This window comes from Benincasa hispida, chromosome 1, assembly GCF_027475165.1.
Source record: "Benincasa hispida cultivar pf3 chromosome 1, pf3_genome.v1.1, whole genome shotgun sequence".
Classification (NCBI taxonomy): domain Eukaryota; kingdom Viridiplantae; phylum Streptophyta; class Magnoliopsida; order Cucurbitales; family Cucurbitaceae; genus Benincasa; species Benincasa hispida.
Window position 1 is genome coordinate 2,615,312 of NC_143478.1, and position 27,943 is coordinate 2,643,254.

Below are 27,943 nucleotides of genomic sequence, written 5' to 3' on the forward strand. Positions count from 1 at the left end.
TTGAAAAATGAGTATATTGAATTATAATTGTTGTTGTTTACTATGTGTTCTGTATTTATATTGACATGTGGGGTACACTGTCCAATTTGTAACAAACATCAATTGGTTTGTATTTTACAATTACGTTATTATTACCACCGTAAGCAGTATAAAAAATGAATATGTCACGTTTACGATTCATAATTCTAAATAAACATTATCCAAGTTAGTCTAATTATATTTGTCCTTCTAATTTATTATTATTATTTAATTTAACTTGTGAAGGTTCCTTTGAAATGTAGTCAAACAATCCAATCAACCAAAGCACAAATTTTCAATTTAAAAATTTTCAAAAATCTTTTCCCCATAAATTCGATCCCATATTCCCAATCCTCAAATTAAAAAATAAAAAATAAAAGAAAGGGCTTAGCATCTACCCAATCTTCATTGGCATTGATTCGGGTTTCCCATTCAAAATGCAAAATCCTGAGAAAAGAATGATGACCCATTACTTATTTCTATGAATTTTGAGTTTTCTCTTTGAATCTTGAAGGCTCTCTCCAATTTTCACACCCAGTTTCTTTTTCCATCCTGAAACCATAGGATTTTTTCAAATTGAAATCGTTATCGTAGCTGCATTAAAGGCAGTTTGACGAATTGGGTTCATAATTCGACGAATTTTCGTCATACATATCCAATTATCTGAGGTTTCTTCTTTCTTCAATCGATCTTGTGTGAAGATCCGATTCCTAAATTATTGGTATATTTCAATTCCCTTAATTTTGTATTCATTTGATAATCGGCTTTGAAATTCGACGATGTACTATTCGCATCCGCCGCCGATGCTGGTGAACTGCTCCGGCTGCCGGACTCCTCTCCAGCTCCCGCCAGGAGCTCCGTCGATTCGGTGCGCTATATGCAGGACTGTGACACAGGTCATGGACCCACGAGCTGTCCCTCCGCCGTCGCCTTCTCACACGACTCCGCCGGCTCCGGTTCCATCGCCCTACAACCATGCGCCACCAGGACCTCCAGCCCACCCGCATGGCCGTAAAAGGGCTGTGATCTGTGGGATCTCATATAGATACTCGAGACATGAGCTCAAGGGCTGCCTTAACGATGCTAAGTGTATGCGTTATCTTTTGATCAATAAATTCCATTTTCCAGAAGATTCTATCCTTATGCTTACAGGTACTTTTCCCCAACTCTCTCAGTTCATCATAAGATTTATTGATTATTGCTATTTGCTTGTTGATCTTAACTCTTTGAGAGACTTTTTGGAATCCTAGGATATATGATTGTGGAGTTCATATGTAGAGTATATATGTCTGTATGTCTAAGTAGTTTGAGATATCTGATACAGTTTTTGTTTTGAAAATTTTTATTCGATAATTCTATCGATCTTTGTTTGAATAAAATATAGATTGCAATTTTTTCTTTTAATTTTTAAAAATTTTCTTTCTTTTTTGAATAATGAACAACAATTAACCCATTATATTTCTTACAAAAATATGGTTAAATAAAATGAGAAATCAAAACTTTTGATTCCTAATTTTTCTCCATGAATTTCATTATCATCTTTTGTTACTCTATATTTTTACTATGTCATGAATTTTTTTTAATTAAATCTTCCTCATCATCTTAGCAGCCACTAGAATGTCACCACATTTCGTCTAAATATTTTCAACACTCATTTAATATGTGAATCCAATTAAATAAAAATATTTTTTAACAAATTTTTACGTATAAACATTGCACTTAATGCAGACAAAATAATATTTTTTATAATCAACAACCCTACAACATACTTTAATAGTCATCAGTCTTATAGCAGTCGAAAGTGGTTGTTGAAGTTGATTATCGAAGATGATTTTCGTTGAAGTTTGTAATCGAAGATGGTTGTCGGAGCCTGAAGTTGGTCGCATGAAAATGGTATTGGAGTTGGTTGTCGAAGTTTGTCATCGGGTAGTTTTCAAATCCTGAAGTTGGTGGGGCAAAGGTAGTTGTCATCGGAGGTGGTTGTCGGAGCCTAGAGTTGGTTGCTGGAGTATCATCGGATGTGGTTGTCGGAGCCCGAAGTTAGTTCCTGGAGTGTGGCAATACCGATGGATGGAGCCATTGAAAACCTTGGAAAACAGGAGACTTGGGGTGAGTTGGTAAAATATACCAACTCAACTCCACCAACATTTAAAGTTGGTGGGCCAAACAATGAGTTGGTGTATTATACCAATTCAACTCAACTCATGTTGGTGAGCCAAACACCCTCTAATTGTTATGGAAAACATAACAACTCACTTCTGCTTGTTGGTACTTCTATGGTTTCATTCTTATAGGAAATGTTTGAGTGGCCACTTTTGTTTGTTATTTTGTTTGGAAGCATCATAGATTTCATTTGTGTTTTAGGACCTGTTAGGATATTTGGCCTTACTTGAGCAGGATCGGTTTTATAGGTTGTACGGACGTGTATGTTGTTGAGTATTGGATATAATTTCTAAACTCTCAGCCTTTCATGGGCCATTATGCAAACATGTTACATGGACAGAAGATTAGTTGTTAGGAAATGAAATGGTAATCTTATGCTTTTTAGGAGGGAATATTGTGAGTCCAATTTCAGAACTATTGATATGTAACAAGAAAATGGTAAAATTGTACTCTTAGAGGCCATCACTCTCGACGACTATCTGATTCTAGGGGTAGGCTGAGGTTGGGGTGTGTCCTATTTTGTGGGAGCTTTGGAGGGTGAGAAACAACATAATCTTTAGAGGGTTGGAGAGATTTTATGTCAATGTCTGGTTCCTTGTTAGATTCTCTATTTCTCAAAGGTTCTTTTGTAAATATTTGCTTGGTCTTATTTCTCTGGACTGGAGTCCCTTCTTTTAGTTTGACTTTTTTTTTAAAAAAGTATATTTTTTGTATGCCTATGTGTTCACTAAATCGATGTCAAATTCTTTTTAAGAGGGAGGACAAACTCCTCCTCCCTCTTGGCTTGGCCAATGTAGCGTGTAGTTGTTATCACATTGGGTTGAAGAACCCGTTTGGAGTTCATAGGAGATCCACTAGTGACCAGAGTATCTTGGGAAAATATCAAGGATGATAACATTGCTTATTTATTTCGAGTCTTGTATTGGCATGAACTAAATCAGATCATTTTTTTATATATTGTTTTTTCAGGGGGGGATAGGAAACGTTAAGTATATAGAAAAATCCAGAGCAAGGGCCACAAAAGAACAACCTAAGGGTTGAGGTAAAGGAAATCCCTGCCTAAAAATTAAGGAATAAAGGCATTCCAATTACTTACAATGAGAAGAGGCTGTAATTACCCACCAAGAAACTGTATAACTTATCTTCAAATAGGAGACCCTTGATGTTAGCCTTGCCTTGGAGATTCTCCTAAAGCTTCAATCATCCAGGCTTCTATTTTTTTGGGAAGAGAAACTTGAATCCCAATTTCACATCATATTTAGGCTACAACCTTACTTGAACAGAATCTGTTCTATAGGTCGAACAATTGTGTCTTTGAGTTTGTTTCATTTAGGCTGTTCCGATTTTTATTGATGGGTTCTCTTTAAATGAATTCTGAATCCATGTCTGCGTATTGCTTGTTTTCTTGCAAACTTTCTAAGCTCTCGTGTTCTGGATAATGAAGCTCTATAAGTTTTCGCCTGAGGCCCTCATCAATTATCAATCACTTGTAAATTTATTGCTGATTTATTTCTGTATATTTTTACTTATGGTCATTCTGGAAATTGAAATGCAGAAGAAGAAACTGATCCATACCGAATTCCCTACAAAAGCAACATTAGAATGGCATTGTATTGGCTAGTACAAGGTTGTCAACCAGGTGACTCCTTGGTTTTCCATTATTCCGGACACGGTTCTCGCCAAAGGAACTATAATGGTGATGAAGTAGATGGATATGATGAAACTCTCTGCCCTCTGGACTTTGAAACTCAGGGAATGATTGTTGATGATGAAATTAATTCGGCAATTGTTAGACCTCTTCCTCAAGGTGTAAAGCTTCATGCATTTATAGATGCTTGCCATAGTGGCACCGTACTAGATTTGCCATTTCTATGCAGAATGGGCCGGTTGGTATCTTATAAAATATGTTTATGTTTTTTGGCCGATATATAATATGAGACATCGATGTTGTTCACACTGAAGTTTATATATCTTCACTTTCAATTGTTGAATGGCTCTTGGATTAAACTTTTCGATTTTCGCCTTAATCATAGGAGTGGACAATACATGTGGGAGGACCATCGTCCACGATCTGGAGTATGGAAGGGAACGAGTGGCGGAGAAGCTATTTCTTTCAGTGGCTGTGATGATGACCAAACCTCTGCTGATACTTCTGTAAGTTCCATAATCCACAATTCTTTTTATCCTATTCACATTGCTTTAGATCTGAAATGCAATGACACCGATGAGCTAATTACTTAAACGGGAACAGGCTCTATCAAAGATAACATCAACAGGTGCCATGACTTTCTGCTTCATCCAAGCAATCGAGCGGGGACATGGAACTACATATGGAAGCATACTGAACTCGATGCGAAATGCCATAAAAAATGCTGGTGGTAGTGGTGACATTATTGGTGGCACTGTGACGTCTTTGGTCTCCATGCTTTTGTCTGGAGGGAGCGCTGTCGGTGGGCTCAGACAGGTACTTCACTCAAGAGTTCCATGTTTGATTGAGACTATAAATGCATACAATTCACTGAACACCATGCTAGTATATTGATGCTAAGAGTTTTGGTTCAAATTTCATTTTTGTTAAAAGCTCAAGAATTTTTGGATGTTTGCAGGAGCCGCAATTAACCGCGTGTCAGCCATTCGATGTTTATACAAAACCTTTCTCTCTGTGATTTCCTTTTTCTTGATTGATCTAGAAGAGGTGATGATTCAAGGTTACATGTGGAGTAGAGTTATACCTATATTGGCCTATTTCTACATTTGATTGATATAGCTTGTTCAAATTTTATGCTCACGATGATGGGAAAATTAAGGCAAATTGAAAAGGCAAATTGTAGTGTACATGGATTGATGATATAGTACTACTACGTGTTCGAATCTTCCTTGTTACTGTTCATTATTAATTAGATAATTTCAACCGTAAAGACTAATGCTAATGAAAGGTAAAGAGATTCAAACCTATCACTAGTGACACTAATATGACATTAAAGCATGTTTGGGAGTAAGTTTGAAATGGTTAAAGTCACTTTGTTTAGGTTTAATCATTCGAGATTAATTTTGGTGGTATGACATTTAATAGCATAAAGCAAAATATTCAATTGATTTTGCACTTATATGAGTGATTTTAACCATTTCAAAAGTAAACTACCTCATAAATCAAATAAAACTTTCACTATAACCAGACATTTATTTTTCTTAGTCTTGGTAGCTCTACCTTTGTCGTAAAAATGATGTAAAATATTTGAGGGATGAGTGGCAAGATTCTCTATCAACTTACAAAGTATATGGCCAAAGTAACCAAACCTAAAATCATACCTTTTGGAAAGGGAAAAAAAACTAACCTAAAATCACAAATTAATGAATTCCTTTCTATTCTGATTTCATAAATCCATGTAACTAAATAAATTTCTCTAACTTTGTTGATTTGATTGGGTATGAAGGGCGAAATATTTCCAGTTGGAGATCAGAACTTTTAAGAACTTCGTTCAAAAAAATCTGACCTTTATCCAATTGAACTACCTCCAGCACGTTGCCAAGAACATCAGCTGCAATCCCAGCTTGTACAAGACTTCCAGGCTCCTCTCCACCTTCATATATAAACTTCCCAATTTCTTTCAACGAAATCAAATTTTCCCACATCAAGTTAGCCAGTAATCGGCCCATAAATTGTGGAGCTTTTGGGGCATCATTCACAGCATCGTCCAGAGTGGCAAGAACTGATTGGATTCTGGTAAAATGGGGAAGAGCAAAGAAAATAATCATGTTGGAGAAAGGTTGAGAAGAAAAAGGAAAAAGAAGGATTTCTTAGAAAGCACTGGTGCGCTTGGGAGAGCAAAGCATGACTCTCGGTTATCAAAAACACTTCATTATTTTATGATGTAATAGTCTCTAAATAATTTATCAATTTATTTATGCAAGAAATCTTATTTAAATCTCAATACTAGTCTCTATGAGACTAAATCATTGCAAATTTTAAAGTATAGGGACTAAATTCAGCGACTAGATTGGTATAAAATTGAAAATACAGAGACTAAATCATTACAAACTAAAGTTAAAGGATTAAATCACTACTTCTTTAAAAATTTAGGAATTAAAAGTAATTTTTAACCCCCGAAAAAAAAAGAAAAAAAAAAAGATTTCTTAGAAAGATTAGGATGCTTACCCTTTGAGAAGTTGGAGTTGAGTCAATGTAGCATCCTTTGATTTGATGAGGCTAACAAGAAGTTTAGCTAGAAGATCCCTTTCTGTGTTTTGTCTCTCAAAGGAGTCTGTGACCCAAAGAGAAATCATGGAGGAATGGAATTCAGGCGAATTCAAGTCCTTGATGCACAGGGTAACTTCCTTCTCATCTCTAGCGCTGAAACCAAAATTGATTTTACTTTTTTACTCGGAACCATAAAAAATCAAGTAATAATACATATATTTGCAATTTCTTTACCAATGAACTGGTGAAACCACCTCCACATTATTAGAAACATAATTTTTTTGCGAGTTCTGACGAAATTCATCTTCTTGGAATATCATTCAAATAGGTAAAAGTTTCACTGTTATTGGAATACTCCATCCTAATTCAGAAATTTCTAAACAGCACTATACTAGTTACTTCATCCAAAATTTCAAGCCTTCAATATCTCAAAAAAGATCATGAACGATATATATTAATGCTAAAACTGGACTTTTTTTTTTGAGAAAAGATGAAAAAGTGTAGGGGCATACAAAAAAGGAGTCAACGAGGGAGCCCAATTATAAGAAGGGGTTTCCAGTCAAGTAAAATAAGATTTTGTGAATAATTAAAAACACCTGGAGATCGAAATCCAAAGAAAACATAGAATTTACAAGGGACTCACATCACTATAAGAGATTCCATTCTTTCTCTGGTCAACAAACTCCACAGTAGCACAAAATCATAAACGATATATTCCGATTCACGTGTTTCTAATTTGCACAGTAGCTCACAACAGTTGTTTTATCCATGCAAATTGGTTTAAGAACTTGAAACAATATGGGATGGTAAAAGAAGCAACAAAGAATGAGATAATACCTGTAATATTCCCTAATTGCAGCGATGGACTTATCTCGCAGATGATCCTCGGACATAACTTCACAATGACCATTCGGAGTCAATGCTGGTTGTTCATATTTGGTCGGCTGACACCTCCGAAGACCGCTAATAGCAGGTTCCTGTGTACTCATTGCCTGATCGAGGGATTCTGAACCTAAAATTCCCTGTGAAAATTTCCTTGAAGGGATGTCCCCTCTGGAGTTGGAAGTTGCATGCTCTGATACTAAGCCATGAGGACTTAAAATAGCTACCATTTTTTGGGAGTTATTACCAGTCGGCAAGGGCAAATCTGATAATGAATTAGACGAAACGGATCGTGACCCTCTAATGAACATTCCTCTAGCTAGACCACCTTGGGGACCTAAAGTGACAGAATCATCACTGATAGATCTTTGGGGCAATGGAGTTGGGAATGCCTTGGCCTCAGAAGGCTGTAGTTTACCTTTAAAACAAGGGTCTTGACTGCTTGAACCACAATTCTGGGTCGAAAAACCGTGAAAACCACCAATCTGGGCATTGGGAGAAGGCAATAATGCAGGCGCTTTTGAACCAAAATCCATTGATGTTCCCCGCCTCAATGGTGGACTGATCCTAGGACCACGGGTTAATCTACTAGTTTGTGCTTGGCGTTCTTGCACAGCATCCCTGTGGACTTCATCAATTTTTTTAGGTCCTTCAACTTTTCTCCTCTGTTGCCATTTATTCTTTCTCAAATCAATTGCATCCTTCAACATGAATCTAACCCTAGATGACAGTTTCATGTTATTAGATAATTCAGTCATCATCTCAAAATATGCATTCATATGGTCCTTGGCTTTGGGGTGATCTATCATCTCTCCTATGGTGCTCATTAATTTGCACAATGCTTCAATATCTTCCTCATCCGGATTTTGATATTGACCCAACAATTTTTTGATGCATACATGCATGATTTTCTCTGTTATCATCTTCTTCTTGTAAAGCTCCCCAATTAATCGGATGTTGCCAAGCATTCTTCTACGCGCCTTTGTTCTATTCACTTCTCGTTCCTCTGCAGACTGTTTCATCTCACCGACCTTATTAACTTCATCATTTTCTTCCTGCTCTTTCTCAAATTCCTCTTGGCACTTGTTTAAAAGCAACCTCTTAAAAGTAATCTTCTGATGATCATCGCTAAAATCAGGTAACTCACCAGCTAGATGGAGACAAAAATTGGCGTACATTTCACAGAAGGTAGGCTCCATCAGAGCTTTGTCAAAGATCTGAGAGATGACACCACTTAGTGTCTTCGAACTATCAATATTAACTGCTTTCACTTGTTCAAAGAGTTTTTCAAAATTTTGTGGAGTTAGCTTGTTAAGTATAGCCTTCAACTGCCTTTGTTTGGTCTCTTCCTGGTCAGCCGCTTTACCCACTTCATACTTCTTCTCGGCTCTGTGCATCACCTGTGATGGAGTTGGAGGAGAAATTATACCTTTAACCTGAAAAATAGCATCTCTTTGCCACCTATCAGTATTGGAGCCATTTCTTTGAATCTTTCCCTGAGAACCAACGTGTGCCCATTGGGACTTTACAGCACTATTGTTAGCACCTTGAGTAGGTCGAGTGCTATCCAAATGTGAATGCCGCCCTGAAGCAAGTAGTCTGTCATCAGCAGTAATAGCACGATGGTCTAATCGAGACCCTCCACTTGGCTTATCCATTTTTCCAAGGTTAGCAGGTGAATTACTATTAACAGAACGAGAGCCATGATTAATACTCATTAAACCCTTTATGTTGGGAGTAACTTCAAACCCAGCTGGAAGGTCCATGAACTGCTCGGCAAATTTCAGGAGGAAATCTCTGGAGTATTTTTTAGCCAGATCTCTACTCTCATCCTTGAGGCGCAGTGCTATTTTTCTGTTGGCCTTATCCTCAAAACCACCCTCGTATTTCAATGTAACAGTAGAATTATCAACTGCATCTTCCCAATCATCTGGCTCAAGTTTACCCTGAACATCCTTCCTGGTCAAGACAGCCTCTTCCTTAACGGAACCAGCAGATTCGTGTTTCATATTTATGCTCTCATTGGAGCTTTCAGCAGACAAGACAGTCTCTTTCTTCTCTTCAGTTTCTTTATATGCCATATAAAGGTCGGAAGTAGTCCCAGCAGCATCTGCCTTCCGAATAATTTCCTTCCTCTTCTTCTTCGACCTATTCCTCATCTTATTTATGTCCATAACAGGTTTGTCCTTAATAAAGGGTCTAAAATTAGGGTCACATTGACCACCAGTGTGCTCTATTCTATCTCCTTTCTGCTTCATCTCTGATGGCTCAGACGTTTCAACAAGAGCAGATTGCAGATCAGCTCGGCACACTACAGTATGATTTTTAGTGTTGCTGTCACTTTGACAAGAAGATACAAGAATAGCTGAAGTCTTACATCCATGAGTTTTGGAGCTAGAAAGAACATTACTGTCGTTTGTACTGCCAAGTTCTGCATGCGAAATTATAGGTTCATCCCATTCTTCCAGTGTTTTTGACTTTGAATTGCCATTATTAATTGCAGTTGGCTTCATGCAAAATGGAGGTTTACTTTGTTCTATGTCATCTTGAGAATCAGGCAATCTTCTCGCTCCTACTTTTTTTGTTCCAACGAGCTCGTGCTTTGATTGCTCAAATTGCAAAGAGGAATCCAGCTTAGAATTACAAATGGAATCTGAAACCTCAACCTGATGCAGCAGTTGAATCGGTCCTTTCTTGCCTGATACTTTGTTATCGGCCTTAATTGAGTTGGACTTAGACAGGCTTTCTTTAGGACAAGAGTAGATGACCTGCGTCGAAGACCCTGGAAGAGATTGCATTTCAACATGCTTTGCTGCCGAGGAAATAGAGTTCTCATCATGAACTTGGACTTCTTTCACATTAGGTGAATCAGCAATATGATGCACAAGGCTCATACTCTTACTATCAGGGAGGGAAATAGAAGTTCTGTGACTAACAAATGATACATGGGAAGGCTTCTGATTCTGGTTTAAGGGTGCTCCTGCCGAGGCTTGCATCTCCCTTTTGGTCTCTTGCTCTGGATTTGACGTTCCAATATTTGGTTGATCATAGACACTGGAATCATTTTTTGCTAATGGTTGTCTGGGTACTGGCAATATTTGGTTGATCATAGACACTGGAATCATTTTTTGCTAATGGTTGTCTGGGTACTGGCAGCACTGACCCTGAAGGTACAGATTGAAACACAGGGCGTTGTGCCTGGCAGGTAAGAACAGCTGATAAGAATAAACCATTCCAGTTGCCAAGAAAAAGACATAGTAACCATAATTAGCAATATGAATAAATCATGTCAATAACTGAGCATGAGCAGAAATGTTAATCTCAAACTTAGGCCAAGTATACCGAACAACAATCCAAATGAAGTAGAGATGACCATGGTACATACATGCCAACAGATTTAGACAGTTGCCATGCTCAAGATTTATGAAAGCCAGAATCAAACTCCCCAAAATATATATTTGATGAGTGCCAGAGCCATATATCAAGACAGTAGCAGCTACTGAAAAGACGCACTCTAACCTGGTTCAATATCTCGTCTTGCAGATTCGAAGGAGCTGAGCTGGTCCTAGGAATCTGAAATACCAAAGTGTCAATCCTCACAACAGATATAACCATATAATTTATTGACTACCAGGAATCACATTGAAGGCTATGGTTATATATATCATCAACGTTACTAAATAATCATAGATTGGATAGAACACCTGGAAACCAGGACTTAAGGATCCAAATTGAAGTGGAAATGTTATATGCTGTTCTCCCAAGTCTAGACATGAAAAATAACTATGATTAGCATCCCAACCAAAAAAAATGTACCATTAAACTAACCAAAATAGATCTCATCACGCACCACCACATGCCAAAACACTTCTCTGTTGTAAATGTGAACCTAATCAGCTTACCTTTAAAGAGGGTGGTGTCGGAAGTTTTTGATGTAGGCTTAGAAGATGCATTATTTTGAACAATTCCGCTCTTGGATTCTGAAAATGCATCAGAGGTCTTTGAGGCCGTTTGAGAAGTTGCATTTTTTTTAACAGTCCCGCCTTGGGATCCTGACAATTTTATTGGATTGGATGCTGATCCTGCAAGCAGAGTAGTGCACGTAAGCTCGTATATTGCAAAATCATCACAGAGAAATGTACAAAAATAGAAAACATCTAAAAGAAAAGGCCTTAACAATAATAGCATCGTAAGGAGAAAGAAACACTGATCTAAAGATAACATTCAATTTGTAATATAATCAGATGCTGATCTCTGACCTGATAATAAACTACTAAGAAAGCAATTGAATAGCTTATCGAAATTTTTTCTTTTTGTTTTTTCTTAATGAATTCATACCATTCTGTTGCGGCTGCACATGAGAACCGTTTTGTCCTCCGCGAGGGGCAGAAGAAACGGTAGAACTTACAGAGGATTCACCAGCCTTAGTTTTCCGTGCTTGTTGAACATCGTTAGACTGCTTAACACTAAACCAAAGACCGAAAGGGAAAGAAGAAGAAACAAAAAGAATTAGACCTAAAAACAATGTAAGAAATCAAACAATCCTTAGAAAACCATATAATTCATATAAAAGATACTTCCTAACGACAATCCAAAAGAGAGGGAAGAAAGAACACACAAAATGCCATTACCTATGGTTGGAGACGATCGGCGGCGCAAACCTGCCGGAATCGCCCGGCTTAGAATGAAGTCTGTATGAGATATTCTGTTGATTGAAGCTCGACGATCGCCCAGATTTCTTAAACTGAGGATTCTCATTCTTATTATGCCTTGATTGATCGAAAGACATATATACCAATCCCTTACTTCCGAATGTATGTGTATATTTTCAAGAATTCTGTACAGAAATCACCTCCCGTTCTTCTTCCTCCTGCAATCATTCCTACACAGCCAAAAACATCATCAATCGCTACACAAAATCGCGAATAACCACAATGTATCGAAGAAAATTCAAAACATTCAAGGAATCAGAAATACATTAACGGAAATGAGACAGCGAAGAATCTTGCAGAATTGGGAGTGATAGTGAATGTGAAGAGCAAGGATTTCCAGAGAAAAACGGAGAAAATCAAGGTGACAGAGAAGCTATGGAGGATTCTAGAGAGAGAATGAATGGTAGTGTGAGAAAGGCGGCAACGAAACAAGGTCAATGTGAGGTCAGCCTTTTCCAGGTGATTCAAAACGGATTTTCAATTTCCCAATACAATTTTTAACCTTAAATTTGTACTTAAAAATGGACAAATTAAAAAGAAAAAAAGAAACTCCTAAACTTGTAGAGTTGTATCTAAGTTAGATAAGCTTTGTAATTTAAAATTTTAAAAATATTAATATGTTAACAATTTTAACCGTATGTAGTTGGTTATTAACGCATTTGTATGTCGCTTGCAATTCTAAATATTATTATAAAAAAGATTGATTTTATGATTCAATAATCATAAAATATATGTATGATTTGAAATTGATAGAGCTTAAATATTATTATTATTATTTAGTTCAACATATATATATTTAAAAAATGTGAGAATAGTTTCAAATCTCTAACATCTTGATCGATGATGATACTTTATGTCAATTGAACTATATTTATATTAGCACAATGTTATTATTTACATTTTTTTAAGTACAACTAGTGATAAGAAGATTCGAACCACAAGCTACATGATTTTTAATATACTCGTATGTCAATTAAATTATATTCGATTAGGTGGTTATTTACATTGATTACATGGTAAATAACATTGAGAGTATTATTTAATAATTACTTTATAAAGCATAACATTATTAAAAGGCATTATCATGGACTTTACTCTAATGAATATACAACCATGATCATTGTGTATGATCATGTTGTAATTACTATGATTATTTAATACGTATCATTCTCCACGGTTACATTTTATTAAATTGTTATAATCATTTTTTTTAGTGCGTTACACTTTAAATAAAAGCGATGGGATCCGAATAATAATTATTAATAATATCAAAAATTCGTGTATTAATTTAAAACAATTTCTTTTCGATATTATAGTTTGTCATTGAAACTCTTTTTTTTTTTTTTTTTTTTTTTTTTACATTTATATTTTCTTAAATATAGAAAAATAAGTCGATTTATTTACAAATATAGTAAAATGTCAAACATCAATGATAGACAGCGATAGACTGTCAAGATAAACGTCTATCAGTATTTTTCATTGTCTAGATAATTAAGCACATGAAGGTAGAATATAAAAATGAATAGTAGAATAGATACTGTTTGAATGAGAAATTTTGGACCAATCACAAGTCACCACGTCATTTGCTAAATTAACGATGAATTTCTAAATCATTGACTTTGGGTCCAATTAGAAGTTGACACATGTCCCGAATTGAATTGAAGACAAGTTTCGATGACGTCACGCGGATGAATTAGATGAGATTAAATTGGTCCAATTTGATATTACTATTTGGGATTAAAGTCCAAACTAAAAAATTAAAAAAAAAAAAAAAAAAAAATTGAATTTGACCCAAATTCCAGATTAGGACCAAAACCAACTAATTGAGCCCAAGGGTCAGGCCCATGGACCAACCAAGCCTACGAAGCCCACCTGAGAACTCTAAAAATAGAGAAGTTCTCTTCATTTGTAAGGGCAGCATTTTCTACACTCAGAAGACCCAGAGAGAATTCACTAACAAGCAGAGGACTCCTAATACTCTGAAGCTACACTCCTATAAGGCAGAAGACCTTTGAAGACACAAATAACTTCTACTTCAAGCTTCCAAGACTCCTGAAGCTGCGCTTCTATAAGGCAGAAGACCTTTGAAGACACAAATACTCTTCCAAGACTTCTACTTCAAGCTTCCAAGACTCCTGAAGCTGCACTCCTATAAGACATAAAACCTTTGAAGACACAAATACTTTTCCAAGACTTTTACTTTAAGTTTTCAAGACTCCTGAAGCTGCACTTCTATAAGGCAGAAGACCTTTGAAGATACAAATACTCTTCCAAAACTTCTACTTCAAGCTTCCAAGACTCTTGAAGTTGCACTCCTATAAGGCAGAAGACCTTTGAAGACACAAATACTCTTCCAAGACTTCTACTTCAAGCTTCCAAGACTCCTGAAGCTGCACTCCTATAAGGCAGAAGACCTTTGAAGACACAAATACTTTTCCAAGACTTCTACTCCAAGCTTCCAAGACTTCTACTTCAAGAACGTTCGGTGCTTTCCTTCTCCAAGTCAAGTATATTCACCCAACTGAGAGAGAATCAGAGGATCAAGTATTAGAGATCGAACCACATCGCATCAAATCAACTCCAACATCAACACCAACTCAAGTTCAACTCCACGAAATACGTTTCTCCGAAAAACTCGTGTGAATAAATTGGCACGCTTAGTGGGACCTCTCTACCTTTCATCTCTCTCTCGTCATCCAAGTTAACAAATCTAAAAATGGCACCAAAGAAAGTTGCATCCAAAGCTACCGTCACAAGCAACACTTACATAAGCTCTGTTATCACGGAGGAAATTTGGGGCCAGCTGATGGAATTTCCTAAAGGCAGGATCGTCATCAGAGAAAATCCCTTGTTTGAAAACTATGCTTCTGTTACTGATCTATCAGAGAAAGAATCACATTTTGATGTAGTGCTGTCATGATGACTGACGTAACGACTGAGTCGACCATGGCAGAGATAGAGGTAAAGATAAATCTCCTAATGAAGGCTGTAGAGGAGCGAGATCATGAAATCGCTGCTTTAAGAGATCAGATACAGGCCTGAGATACTGCTAAATCAAGTCAATCCCTAGCTACAAAAGCCAATGACAAAGGAAAGACTATCTTGCAGGAAAGTCAGCCATCACAATCCACCTTTGTTGCCTCCCTGTCAGTTTAATAGCTCCAGGATATGATCACAAACTCTATAAGAGCTCAGTACGAAGGACCGTTGCAAAGCTCCTTTTGTACTCCAAGCCATACACCAAGAGAATCGACAACCTCAGAATACCAGCTGGGTATCAACCTCCAAAATTCTAGCAGTTTGATGGAAAGGGCAATCCAAAACAACATGTTGCACACTTCATTGAAACCTGTGAAAATGAGGAACCAGAGGAGACCAGCTAGTCAAGCAGTTCGTCCGTACCTTGAAAGAAAATGTTTTCGATTGGTATACTGATTTGGAGCCAAAAGTGATTGACAGTTGGGAACAACTAGAAAGGGAGTTCCTGAACTGCTTCTACAGTAGAAGGCGTATTGTTAACATGATGGAGCTGACAAACACCAAACAATGGAAGGGAGAGACAGTCATCGATTACATCAATCGATGGAGAGCTTTAAGTCTAGATTGCAAAGATACACTTACTGAATTATCTGCAGTGGAGATGTGCACTCAAGACATGCACTGAGAGCTTCTCTAAATCCTACAAGGGATAAAACCTCGTACGTTTGAGGAGCTGGCAACACGCACTCATGATATGGAGCTGAGCATTTCCAATAGGGGAACTAAAGATTTCCTAGTCTCTGAAGGGAGAAAATACAAAAATGATGCCAAGGGCACTGAAAAGATCGTGGATAGTGTCACAAAAGAATCTATGGTCATTCATGTGACCCCGCTGAAATTTTCCTCCAAAGGAAAACAAACAAAATTTGAAAGAAGGCACAATGAGGGCGAGAAGCATTGTCCAACTCTTAAAGAACGACAATAGAAGGTTTATCCATTCCCTGACTCTGATGTGGCAGATATATTGGAGCAACTACTAGAAAAGCAACTTATTTAGCTACCGGAATGCAAGCGACTGGAACAAGAAGGAAAAATAGATGATCCTAACTACTGCAAGTATCATCGGGTCATTAGTCACCCAGTTGAAAGGTGCTTCGTGTTGAAGGAACGAATTATGAAGTTGGCTCGTGAAAAAAAGATTAAGCTAGATTTGGATGAAGTATCTCAGACAAATCATGCTACAGTAGCGGTGACTTCACATGTTCCAATACTGTCTGTGTCCCATGCTCAAAGACAAAGTCCGATCCAGTTTGGAGAATTCGAGCCTATAGTTGTTCGGTTCCAACAAGAGATTCAAACAACAAATTTCGAAAAGAAATATGAGTTTTTTTAAGATGACAACGAAGGGTGGATAATAGTGACTCATCGAAAGAGAAGACGACCAAACTCCACCCAAAAAGAGTTGCGTTCCTATTGAAGCTATAGAAGAAGAAACAAGACTCATAAAAAGAAAGGCAAAAAGATGACACGGAAGCCTAAGCCTTCTAAGAAAGAAGACAAAGACTTCCCTCAATTCCGGCAGCCGGCAACTTTGGTAGAATTTCTCCCAAAAAGCTTTCTCAATAATCATCTAGAGAAAGTATCAGAATTTATTGCATGTCACACTGTCGGCATAGTGGAAGTCGACAACAATTATGTGACTACTGAAGAAGTCAACAACTCATAAGAAATGAAGCAAAGAACTTCTATCTTTGATCGTATTAAGCCTTCAAGTGCTCGATCTTCATTCTTTCAAAGATTGAGTATGGCCACAGTGAGAGAAGAAGACCAATGTCCAACTACTACTTATGCTCGAACTTCAGCCTTTAAAAGGCTAAGTAAATCCACATCAAAGAAAGATCGACCTTCAACATCTGCTTTTGATCGTCTCAAGACAACAAGCGATCAACGTAAAGGAAGGATGAAAATCTTGAAGCCAACGTCATTCCATGAAGAAAACAACGACGAAAAGATTCACAGTCGTGTCCCTTCACGCATGAAGAGGAAATTTTCTGTGGACATAAGTACAGAAGGTTCCTTGATAGTGAAGCCAAAACTCATCATATTGACGAATCCTACAAATGAAGAGGATAATCAAAACCATGATGAAATAAGAGCTTCTGAAGTTTAAATGAAAAAGCTCCTCATCGCAAGAACCTAAACAACATGATGCTCCTAGCCAGCATGAGCTTAAAATGTGAACGACCCAAAAAAAAAATTGTATGAACTACGTTACGACTTGATCCTTTCCATTATACAGGGTAGGCAACTTAAAGAAATTTAAGTTCAATCGTACATAAAAAGGAAAAAAAAAATCTCTTTGAACTACATTATGACTTGATCCCTATAAGAAGGGTATGTGCGAAAGAAACTTCAAGTTCAGTCCAGTTAAAAAAAAAAAAAAAAAAAACTTGAACTACGTAATGATTCGATCCCTTTCTTTAAAGGTACGAAGGAAACTTAAAGAAATTTAAGTTTAGTCCATCAGAAGAGGTACCACAACCACCTAAGTATAATACTACAAGATTGATGTTGATCATCCCCTCAAAGAATGACACTTCAGATTGAAGATGTTCATCCCTATTGGGGGCAACACAATGGGTTGAAGATGTTCATCCCTCGTAAGAAGCCAACACAGTAAATAAAAGGCACACACGTGGAATGCGCTTCGCTTCCTCTTTAAAAGTAAACTTATATGCTCCTTCATCTTCAAGTTTAGAGGCTCCATCGATGCTTCATCTTTATGCTCAAAGTCACAAAGTCAAGCCTACTGCCAAAGCTTCATGCTTCATCAAACTCAAATGCGAAGAATTTTTCAATGCTTTGTCAAACTCAAGTGCGAAGGTCTCGTCGATGCTTCTCTATATTTAAGTTCAAAGGCTTCATCGATGCTTCTCCATCTTTAAGTTCAAAGGCTTCGTTGATGCCTCTCCATCTTTAAGTTCAAGATTGGCATGCATGGCCCCACTTCCATCTTCAAGTTAAAGGTCGGTATACATGACTCCGCTTCATCTTCAAGTTCAAGGTCGGTGTGCATGGCTCGGCTCCATCTTCAATGACTTGGCCTACAAAATCATGATGCAGCTTCGCTTCATCTCCAAACTAATGATGCGGCTTCACTTCATCTTCAAAGTCGTGGCGTGGCTTCGTTTCTCCCAAACTAATGGCACGACTTCTTTTCATCTCCAAGTCGGGCGTGGCTTTTGTTCATCTCCAAACTAATGATGCGGCTTCACTTCATCTTCAAAGTCGTGGCGTGGCTTCGTTTCATCTCCAAACTAATGACGCGGCTTCGCTTCATCTCCAAGTCATGGTGTGGCTTCGTTTCATCTCCAAACTGATGACGCGACTTCGCTCCATATTCAAAGTCGTGGTGCGGTTTCGTTTCCTCTCCAAAATATTGGTACAACTTCTCCTCTTCTCCAAAATTTGTGTAGCTTCGCTTCCTCTCCAAAAATGTGGGTGTGGTTCCACCTCATATGCGCTCTCCAAAATATTGGTACAACTTCACCTCTTCTCCAAAATTTTTGTAGCTTAGATTCCTCTCCAAAAATGTGGGTGTGGTTTCACCTCATATGCGAGATCAAGTTTGGTTGTCTAGCTCTACCTCATATGCGAGGACGACTCTAGTCCATCCGGCTCCACCTCATATGCGAGGACAACTCCGGTCTGTCTGGCTCCGCCTTGTACGTGAGATTGACTCTAGCCAACCTGACTCTGTTCAAAATCTTGATGGCACATTCTTCTCATCTTCAAGGTTTGATTGATGGCATATCCGCCTCATCTTCAAATACTCAATGGCATATTTCCTCTTATCTTCAAATTTTGATCAAGGAGTAACATAATAAGGCAAACCTGTTCGAGGATCCTCCCTAGGGTGATCGAATGGGAGAGTTGTATGCCTTTGCGGAGCCCCTTCCCATGACGATCAGGATACACGAGCAGCGCTACAAGGTAGACCTTTCCGAGATCCTTCCTAGGGTGATCGAATGGGAGAGTTGTAAGCCTTTGCGGGGGCCCCTCCCATGACGATCAGGATACACGAGCGACGCTACAAGGTAGACCTTTCCGAGATCCTCCCTAGGTGATCGAATGGGAGAGTTGTAAGCCTTTGCGAGGCCCCTCCCAAGACGATCAGGATGTACGAACGGTGCTACAAAGTAGACCTTTTCGGGATCCACCTAGGGTGATCGAATGGGAGAGTTGTAAGCCTTTGCGGGGCCCCTTCCATGACGATCAGGATACACGAGCAGCGCTACAAGATAGACCTTTCTGAGATCCTCCCTAGGGTGATCGAATGGGAGAGTTGTAAGCCTTTGCGTGCCCCCCCCCCCCTATGACGATCAGGATGTACGAATGGTGTTACAAAGTAGACCTTTTCGGGATCCCCCTAGGGTGATCGAATGAGAGAGTTGTAAGTTTTGTGGGGCCTCTCCCATGACGATCAGGATGTACGAACAGTGCTACAAAGTAAACCTTTTCGGGATCCACCTAGGGTGATCGAATAGAAGAGTTGTAAGCCTTTGCGGGGCCCCTCCCATGACGATTAGGATATACGAGCGCACCAAAGATGGGTCAATGAGATTAAAAAAAAAAACTTGTTTTGTTGTGCACCTTTGGTTGCATCGTAACTCGTACAAAAAAAATAGTAGGGGCAAGTTAGTAAAAAAAATAATAATAATAAAAAGGCAAAAAAAATAAAAAAAAATAGGGAAGCCCTAATTCCCCATCCTTTCTTCTTTCTCCCTTCTTCTCACTTACAACTTCCTATTGCAATCCAAGTCTGATTGACAAAGGATGGAAAGGACGTAAGAACGAAGGAGATCACACTACAAGATGAAGAAGAGCATGCATCCTGCCAGTATTTATATAGCTAAGTTCGATGAGATTTTTTTCTACTAATCAGTTGAAATCTGATAAAATCACGGGTTACTCGAACTGAATACTGTTTATTTTTTTGTGGAACTCCAATTCTTGCTGAAATTAGTTAAGAGTCAACAAAAAAAGATTATGCTCGATTGGAGGCTGCCTGAATTAGGGGTCACGGTGGATTTTTGGATCCCCAGATTCAATGGCGAGGAGTTTTGAGCTTAAGACTTGAGAGAATCTGGCATAAGCCAACAGTATGGAGAAGGAAATCTCGCCAAGGCTAGTATCGCTAGCCACAAAGCAGACGGCTGCCTTAAAAAAAATATATTAATATAATAATAATATTAAAAATAAAAAGGGAAAATCTCGCTCGAAATCCTCTCGCTAGTGTCGCTCTTTCCCACAATCTCGCTCGAAATGCTCTCGCTGATCTCGCTCTCTCCTAAAATCTTGCTCTCTCCCACAATCTCGCTCGAAATGCTCTCACTGATCTCGCTCTCTCCCACAATCTCGTTCTCTGTAGTGTTGCTCTCTCCTAAAATCTCACTCTTCCCACTTTCTCGCTCAAAATCTCGCTCTCTTCAACAAACTTCACGTGCTAATTGCAAGCACTGCAAACAGAAGATTATGAAAGGAGAGGAACTTGTGAACTTAGTCACCACCTTGGTGCCTTCAGAGACAATGTGTTTGGCCAATTCTCGAAGAGATCATTGATGAAGTTGTTCATGATACCCATGGCCTTGCTGGAAATGCCGATATCTGGATGAACTTGCTTTAGCACCTTGAAGATGTAGATCTTCTACGTTTCTATACTCTTCTTCGTCCTCTTCTTCTTCTTGTCTCCGGCAACAGAGTATCATTCCTTCTTCAGCTGTTAAACGAATCGAATTCGATTCTCAAATTAAGTTCCTGGTGAAGTTAGTAGGGTATCACCATGAAGTTGGTAGGGTATCGCTAGTGATGGCTTGGTATCGCTAAGAATGGTCTGGTATCACTAATAATGGCTTGGTATCGCTGGTAATGGCCTGATCTCGTTGGTAATGGTTTGGTATTGCTGGTAATGGCCTGATCTTGCTGATAATGGTTTGGTATCACTGATAATGGCCTGATCTCGCTGATAATGGCTTGGTATCGATGGTAATGGCCTGATCTCGCTAGTAAGGTTGTCTTCCAATACGTTGGCTCTCCAAAATCTCTTCCATTTAAGTTCAAATTCATATTCCATTCAAATTGGAATTAAAATCAACTGTTATTCCAAATCTCAGTCTAAAGTTTCTAATCCAAATTTTTATTCTAAATTCAAGCCAGCCAAATCGGGTGAGATAAATGTCAAATCCGTCCCAAATTAAAATTTGGCCATATCCCAAATTTTATCAATATTCGAATGATTAACCTTGATATTGAGTTATGAATAAAACGTCGAGTCAAAATTTGGCTATATTCCAAATTTTATCTCAAATTTAAATCAATCTTAGTTTCTATACTCATTTCCAAGTAAAATTGAGCATATCCCAAATTTTTATCTCAAACCAAAATTGATCAAGATTCAATTTCACCCCAAATTCTATTCCGAATTCGAATTAAATTAAATTTGCAATTAAAGTGGAACATAAATTCTACTTTAGTTCAAATTAAAGTTTACTTAGCGAAAGTGTGTCAAACGAACAAGATTTCAAATCAAAATTTTGAGCTAAATTCTCATATTTTGATCATGATGATGCATCAAATTAAAAGAGTCAAAAAATCATACTTTGATCTCAAATTACATTTTTTTCGAGATTCACCCACCCATTTACATGCATAAATCTCGAAAAGGGGGCATTTGTTGAATGAGAAATTTTGGACCAATCATAAGTCACCACGTCGTTTGCTAAATTAACGACGAATTTCTAAATCATTGACTTTGGGTCCAATTAGAAATTGACACATGTCCCGAATTGAATTGAAGACAAGTTTCGATGACATCACGCAGATGAATAAGATGAGATTAAATTGTTCTAATTTGATATTACTATTTGGGCTTAATGTTAAACTACAAAAAAAAAAAAAAGTTGAATTGGACCCAAATTCTAGATCAGGCCCAAAACCAACTAATTGGGCCCAAGGGTCAGGCCCATGGACCAACCAAGCCCACAAAGCCCACCTGAGAACTCTATAAATAGAGAAGTTTTCTTCATTTGTAAGGGCAGCATTTTCTACACCCAAAAGGCCCAGAAAGAATTCACTAACAAGTAGAGGACTCTCAAGACTCCTGAAGTTACACTCCTATAAGGCAGAAGACCTTTGAAGACAAATACTCTTCCAAGACTTCTACTCCGCACTCCTATAAAGCAGAAGACCTTTGAACTCCGCACTCCTATAAAGCAGAAGACCTTTGAAGATACAAATACTCTTCTAAGACTTCTACTTCAAGCTTCCAAGACTCCTAAAGCTGCACTCCGAAGACCTTTGAAGACACAAATACTCTTCCAAGACTTCTACTTCAAGCTTCCAAGACTCCTAAAGCTGCACTCCTATAAGACAGAAGACCTTTAAAACACAAATACTCTTCCAAGACTTCTACTCCAAGCTTCCAAGACTTCTACTTCAAGAACGTTTGGTGTTTTCCTTCTCCAAGTCAAGTATATTCACCCAACTGAGAGAGAATCAGAGGATCAAGTATTAGAGATCGAACCACATCGCATCAAATTAACTCCAACATCAACATCAACTCAAGTTCAACTTCACGAAACACATTTCTCCGGAAACCTCGTGTGAACAGATACAAATGCAAATATAATCATCATAATCTAGTGGAGATTCAAAATTAAGTAACATATAAATTTACAAATTTGGAAATAATTAGTCATGTTCATGTAGGATTTTTTCATTCTATAATTCCTTCAACTAAAAATGCATTTTTCTAAAATTTTGGTTCAAATTTCATTTCTGTTCAAAGACTTTAAATCTATCAATCACATATCAGATTCGATGTTTATATGAAATCTTTCTTTCTGTTAATTTCTTTTTCTCGATTGATCTATAAGGAGTGATGGTTCAAAAGTTACAGGAATTGATGATATAGTATTACGTGATTTTATTAGACTAGTTATCATTCATTGTAAATTAGATAATTTCAACTCCAAAGACTAATTCAAATCCAAGGGAAAGAGATTATCAATTGTAACACTAATCTATGATATATATATCTAAAAGTATGAATGTGGGAAGAAATTTTTTTGGACAATTCTATCCTTATATATTTTCATAATGCCTAAATTAATGTTGAACCTTCCACATCCACTAATTGCATACTCACAATCATAAACAACCTCATTTCTCTCTCTCCTCTCTATACCACGTGTATGTTTTATTTTTTTTAAAAAAAATCAATTAAAATCCACCCACTATTATTAAAACCCCACTCAAGACTCCTCTCTCTCCTCTCTCTTTATTTGATCTTTTCTCGACTCTTTGATCTTTTTTAGGGGTTGTTTGGGGTCCAACATGAGATGACATATCTCACATCCTATATCATCTCAATATTTGGAGGCCCATTATCTCGTCTCACCGATTTTAATTGTTTACGAGCTCATTTTTGGAACGTGCTTCGTATCTCACCGTCATTTTCCTTCCATGTGTCGTATATCATCTCAGTATTTGAAATCATACTCATCAGAACTCCTCATATCCTATATCATCTCACGCCCCAAACAGCCTCTTAACATTATAACTATCCATATCTTATTATAAATTTAAAATATTCTACATTAAAACCAAAAATATATACATATAGATAAGAAAATTCTTATAAATAAAAAATCTAAAAAAAATTATTTTCAAAAATACTTTTGAAACTTTTGGTTATAAAATATAAAAATTTTAATTTTTTTTTATATTTAAAAAGGCCTCTAAAATTTACTTCTCTACTTTAAATGCACTCGCACAATCCTCGTTACTTCTTTCCATTTTCCGTCATTTTTATAGTGGTAACAACCACAATTGTATGCCTTTGCCCAAAAAAAAAAGAAAGAAGAAGAAGAAGAAAGAAAAAAAAAGGGTTTTTAAGCTTCTTTCTCATATAATTTAACTCTGCAATTTACTTTTTTAAAAGAAACTATGCATTTACTTAGTTGTTACTCCGTCTTCCCTCTCTTCCTCTATAAATTTCTGAAGAACTTCAAGCTTTCTCATCATTATTCTCTTCATTTTTCCTTCCCTTTATTAAAATATTCTGAAAATTTCTCTCAATTATTGGCTTCGGATAGGGGTGTTCATGGCTTTGGTTGGATTGTGTTGGGTTGAAAGACTTTTTAGACCCAACCCAATTGTTCGGGTTATAAATTTTTTCAACCCAAATAACCCTTATTAAAAATTGAATCTAACCCAACCCAATCATGAAATATTTGAATTGGATTGGTTCGGGTAATCGGGTCATTTATTTAAAATCTTGTTATAAAAAGAAGTAAAACATAAATATGTTAAAATCTAATTTAATTGTGTTTTCATATATTGAATTAAGATTGACAACTCGATTTCAATTTATATCGTGAAAATTTTCTTTCTAAAATGTAGAGAAACTACTTTTAAGAGTTGTTGAAGAATAATTATTCAAAACATATTGGAATTAAATAAAATTAAAACCAATATATGTATAAATAATTGTATTATAAGGTAATAAAAGAATATATTTTAAAGTTAATAATAAATTCGAGTTGGTTCATGGGTTCACCTAATATAACCCAAACCCAAACTACAGTTGGGTTGATCGGTTTTTTCAGGTCATCGGATTTTTTGAACACTTCGAGCTTTAGACTAGAAAACGAATATTGGGTAAAATGTGAATCAGAAAGTAGATTCTTATAGTCCCAAAATTCAATTAAATTAGACGTGAAATCTAGAAATATTTATTATAGGATTCGATGAACGAAAGAGAACAACGAATAGAATAATAATAAATATTCATAATGCACGGATTATTGTTGTTATATTAGACTCAAAGGATCGTTCTTCACCTAATTAGAAGAATGGTTTTAATATGAAAAGAATAAATGGAGAACCTAGTTTCAAGGTGCAATACTTTTTTCTTTTTATTCAAGATTTACGGGAATGAATCATCGCGAAATCTAATAAATGATCGTAAGGACAAATGCTCAACCTCCAACAATTTTATTTATTGTAATCGATTATTCGGATGTCGATAAATTGGAGATAGCCACAAGTTTTTCGTTGTCTTTGTTAATGCAGTGATGCTAAAACTATGGAACACCTTCATCAGCAATCTCCAATTTTAATAGTTGGTAATGAAACATTATTATTATTATTATTCAAATTTGTGGTCATTGTTGGTAATTTTTTGCCATTAGAAATATTTGTCTTTACGGTGTCTGTGCTCTATTCATACTTGGGTATCTCTCTATAGCAACTACATATTCCTATGATTTGTTGCATTACAATTTTTTTTACAATTAAATTGAGTTAATAAAATACACATAATGACAAGTTCAATAAATAAATAAATATATATGCAACTTCAAATAAAAATAAAAGAATTGTCAACAGAATAAAATAAAATGTTTAAAATTTAAGGGACAAAAATAAAATAGATCTAAAAATCTAAACAATAAAATATATGCATATGCAGTTTTTTACGCATTCATTAAAATTGATCATAAAAATTATAATATGAAAAAAAAATTTGAATGTAAACACGTTTGTTAAGTTTTTTAAATTACCAAAAAGTAATCATAAAATTAAACTAATAAAAACTATATCTACATATTTTGCTACACGAAACTTATACTTTTGTTTTTGTTTTTATTAAAATTTCCTTCTCCTTTTATTAACATGATAAATAAAATCGAAATACCACAAGGAAAACATATTTTAAAAGATAATATGACAATAAAAACATGCTTGGGAGTGATTTTGAAATGGTTAAAATTATTCTATTAAGACTTAATCATTCAAGATTCGTTTTGGTGATATAAATATGACATTTAAAAGTGCAAAGCTAAGACCCTTTTGGTAACCATTTTTTTTGGGTCAAATTTTGAGAACTTGAGAACTCAAAAAAAAAAAAAAAATTTCAAAAAGTAGTTTTTGTTTTTAAAATCTAGTTAAGAATTTAACCATTGTGCTTAAAAAATTCAAAAAAAAAAAAAATGTGAATGATATAGACTTAATTTTTTAAAAATAAAAATAAAAAATCAAATAATTATCAAATAAAACCTTAATATTAAATAGATTTTGTATTTATGAGTGATTTTGAGAATGATAAAAGCGATTTTGATCGTTTCGAAATTATGTCTTAAATTAACTCATCAACAATTTGAAACTCGCCGTAACCAAACATTCCTTTTTTTTTCCTTGTCACTGTAGCTCTACCTTTGTTGTAAAAGTGGTGTGAAAAAGTGAGGATGGGTGGCAAAATTCTCCATCAACTTACAAAGTATATGGCCAAAAGTAACTAAACCTAAAATCACACCTTCAAATTTAAAATAATAAATAAATAAATAAATAACCTAAAATCACAAATTAATGAATTCCTTTATATTTAGATTTCTTTATCTTTGTTGATTTGATGGAATATGTGTTAGGATACTACCTAACAAGAAAATACTCAAGAACATGGAATAAACTTAAGAACACTAAAATATGAAAATATATAAAAATATATTGAAATATGTTATAATATCACATAAATATAACAAGGTAACCACTAGCCTTTCAAGAGGGCTAGTCTCTCCTTTAATTCTCCAAAAGGTATAAAAATACTTCACACTTTTTCTTTTTCTTTTTCTTTTTCTTTTTGTTAAGAAACAAATTTCATTGATATATAAAATTTACAAAAAGGGTTGAAGTCAAGCCAAACAAAGGTTCCAAAGATTCCTCCAATTGGTTAATAATGAAGATAGGTTGTATAGTTTGCAGAAAAATGTGCATTTGCACCAAATCATAGCATGATATACAATGATTTAAATTTTTTTTTTTTAACAAAGGAGCTTCCCTTGTTGTTGGATATGCGACTGTTCCTCTCATTCCATGTAATCCATAAAAGGCACGAATCAAGGGCATCCACATGATTCTTTTCTTTTAAATGAATGGATGGCCATTGAGAACATATGAGAGGAGACTGATGATGTTATCGGGGAGATCGGTATGCGAGGATAATATCTCCATCCAAAATCTGTCGACATATCGATAGTTGATAAAAAAAAGGTGGCTAGGTTACTCATAATCTGATTTGCAATGATGCAACAATGTGGAGAGAATGCCTTATGTGGAGATTTTCTTTGGATTTTGTCACACGTATTGATGGTTATGGCTAATTTTCCAAAGGAAAAAATTGACCTTTTGGGGGTAAAAGTCATCCCAAATCACACCATGGAAAGGGTGGGCATTAGTGGTCAGATTTGATCCCAAGTTTGTGGAGAGGGATTTTGTGGAGAAGGTGCTTTTGGTGTCAAGTTACCACATCCATGTGTCCTTTGATATAGAGATATGGAAACCATTAAGGCAATCCACAAAGTCAATCAAATCATCAAACTCATCATTCCTGAGATTCCTCATAAAATATAATATCCACCCGTGTCTCATGTCCCATTGATCATGTATGGAAGTTTTTTTTGTTTGGATAAGAGAGTAAAGTCGTGGGTATGCATCCTTGAGGGATGGATTCTTGAGCCAATTATCACAGCAAAAATGTATATTAATCTCATAGCCAACTTTGATAGATACTCAATCTTTAATGAGGTTTATATGCAACAATATAGTACGCCAAGGCCCTTTAATGTATCCCGGGTGGTTAATGTTAGGCCAAGATAGATAATAAGTCACCCCATATTTGACACCTATGACCTGTCTCCAAAAAACGTCATCCTCATGGTAATATCGCCAAATCCACTTGGCAAGAAGATCTCTATTTTTATCCACCAGATTCTATAATCCAATGCAACCCTATGCTTGAGGCTTGGTCAGTTTGTCCTATCTGACAAAAATGAAACCTCTGTTGTGTAGTGCCACCTTTCCAGAGAAAATTCTGATAATGTTTCTCAATGTTGTTTGCTACTGTGACATGCATTTTGTAAAGGGACATATAATA

The 27,943-nt window shown here is 36.3% G+C and overlaps 2 protein-coding genes across 2 annotated transcripts; one reads left to right on the top strand and one right to left on the bottom strand.

Annotated features, from left to right (window-relative positions):
- Nucleotides 1-274: 274 nt before the first annotated feature.
- Nucleotides 275-5,057, top strand: LOC150038165 (metacaspase-1-like). Its single transcript, XM_090316950.1, has 5 exons — nucleotides 275-1,170; nucleotides 3,737-4,067; nucleotides 4,215-4,335; nucleotides 4,433-4,645; nucleotides 4,788-5,057. Exons 1-5 carry the CDS (start codon nucleotides 798-800, stop codon nucleotides 4,845-4,847), a joined length of 1,098 nt encoding a protein of 365 aa, XP_090173076.1. The 5' UTR covers nucleotides 275-797; the 3' UTR covers nucleotides 4,848-5,057.
- A 270-nt stretch (nucleotides 5,058-5,327) lies between these two features.
- On the bottom strand, nucleotides 5,328-12,414 carry LOC150038166 (eukaryotic translation initiation factor 4G-like). Its single transcript, XM_090316951.1, has 10 exons — nucleotides 12,239-12,414; nucleotides 11,893-12,143; nucleotides 11,600-11,727; nucleotides 11,164-11,343; nucleotides 10,966-11,027; nucleotides 10,781-10,834; nucleotides 10,378-10,459; nucleotides 7,217-10,331; nucleotides 6,338-6,532; nucleotides 5,328-5,902 (listed from the first exon to the last, which is right to left on the bottom strand). The coding sequence occupies exons 2-10, from the start codon at nucleotides 12,048-12,050 to the stop codon at nucleotides 5,572-5,574; spliced, it is 4,305 nt and encodes a 1,434-aa protein (XP_090173077.1). The 5' UTR covers nucleotides 12,051-12,143; nucleotides 12,239-12,414; the 3' UTR covers nucleotides 5,328-5,571.
- Between the last annotated feature and the right edge of the window lie 15,529 nt (nucleotides 12,415-27,943).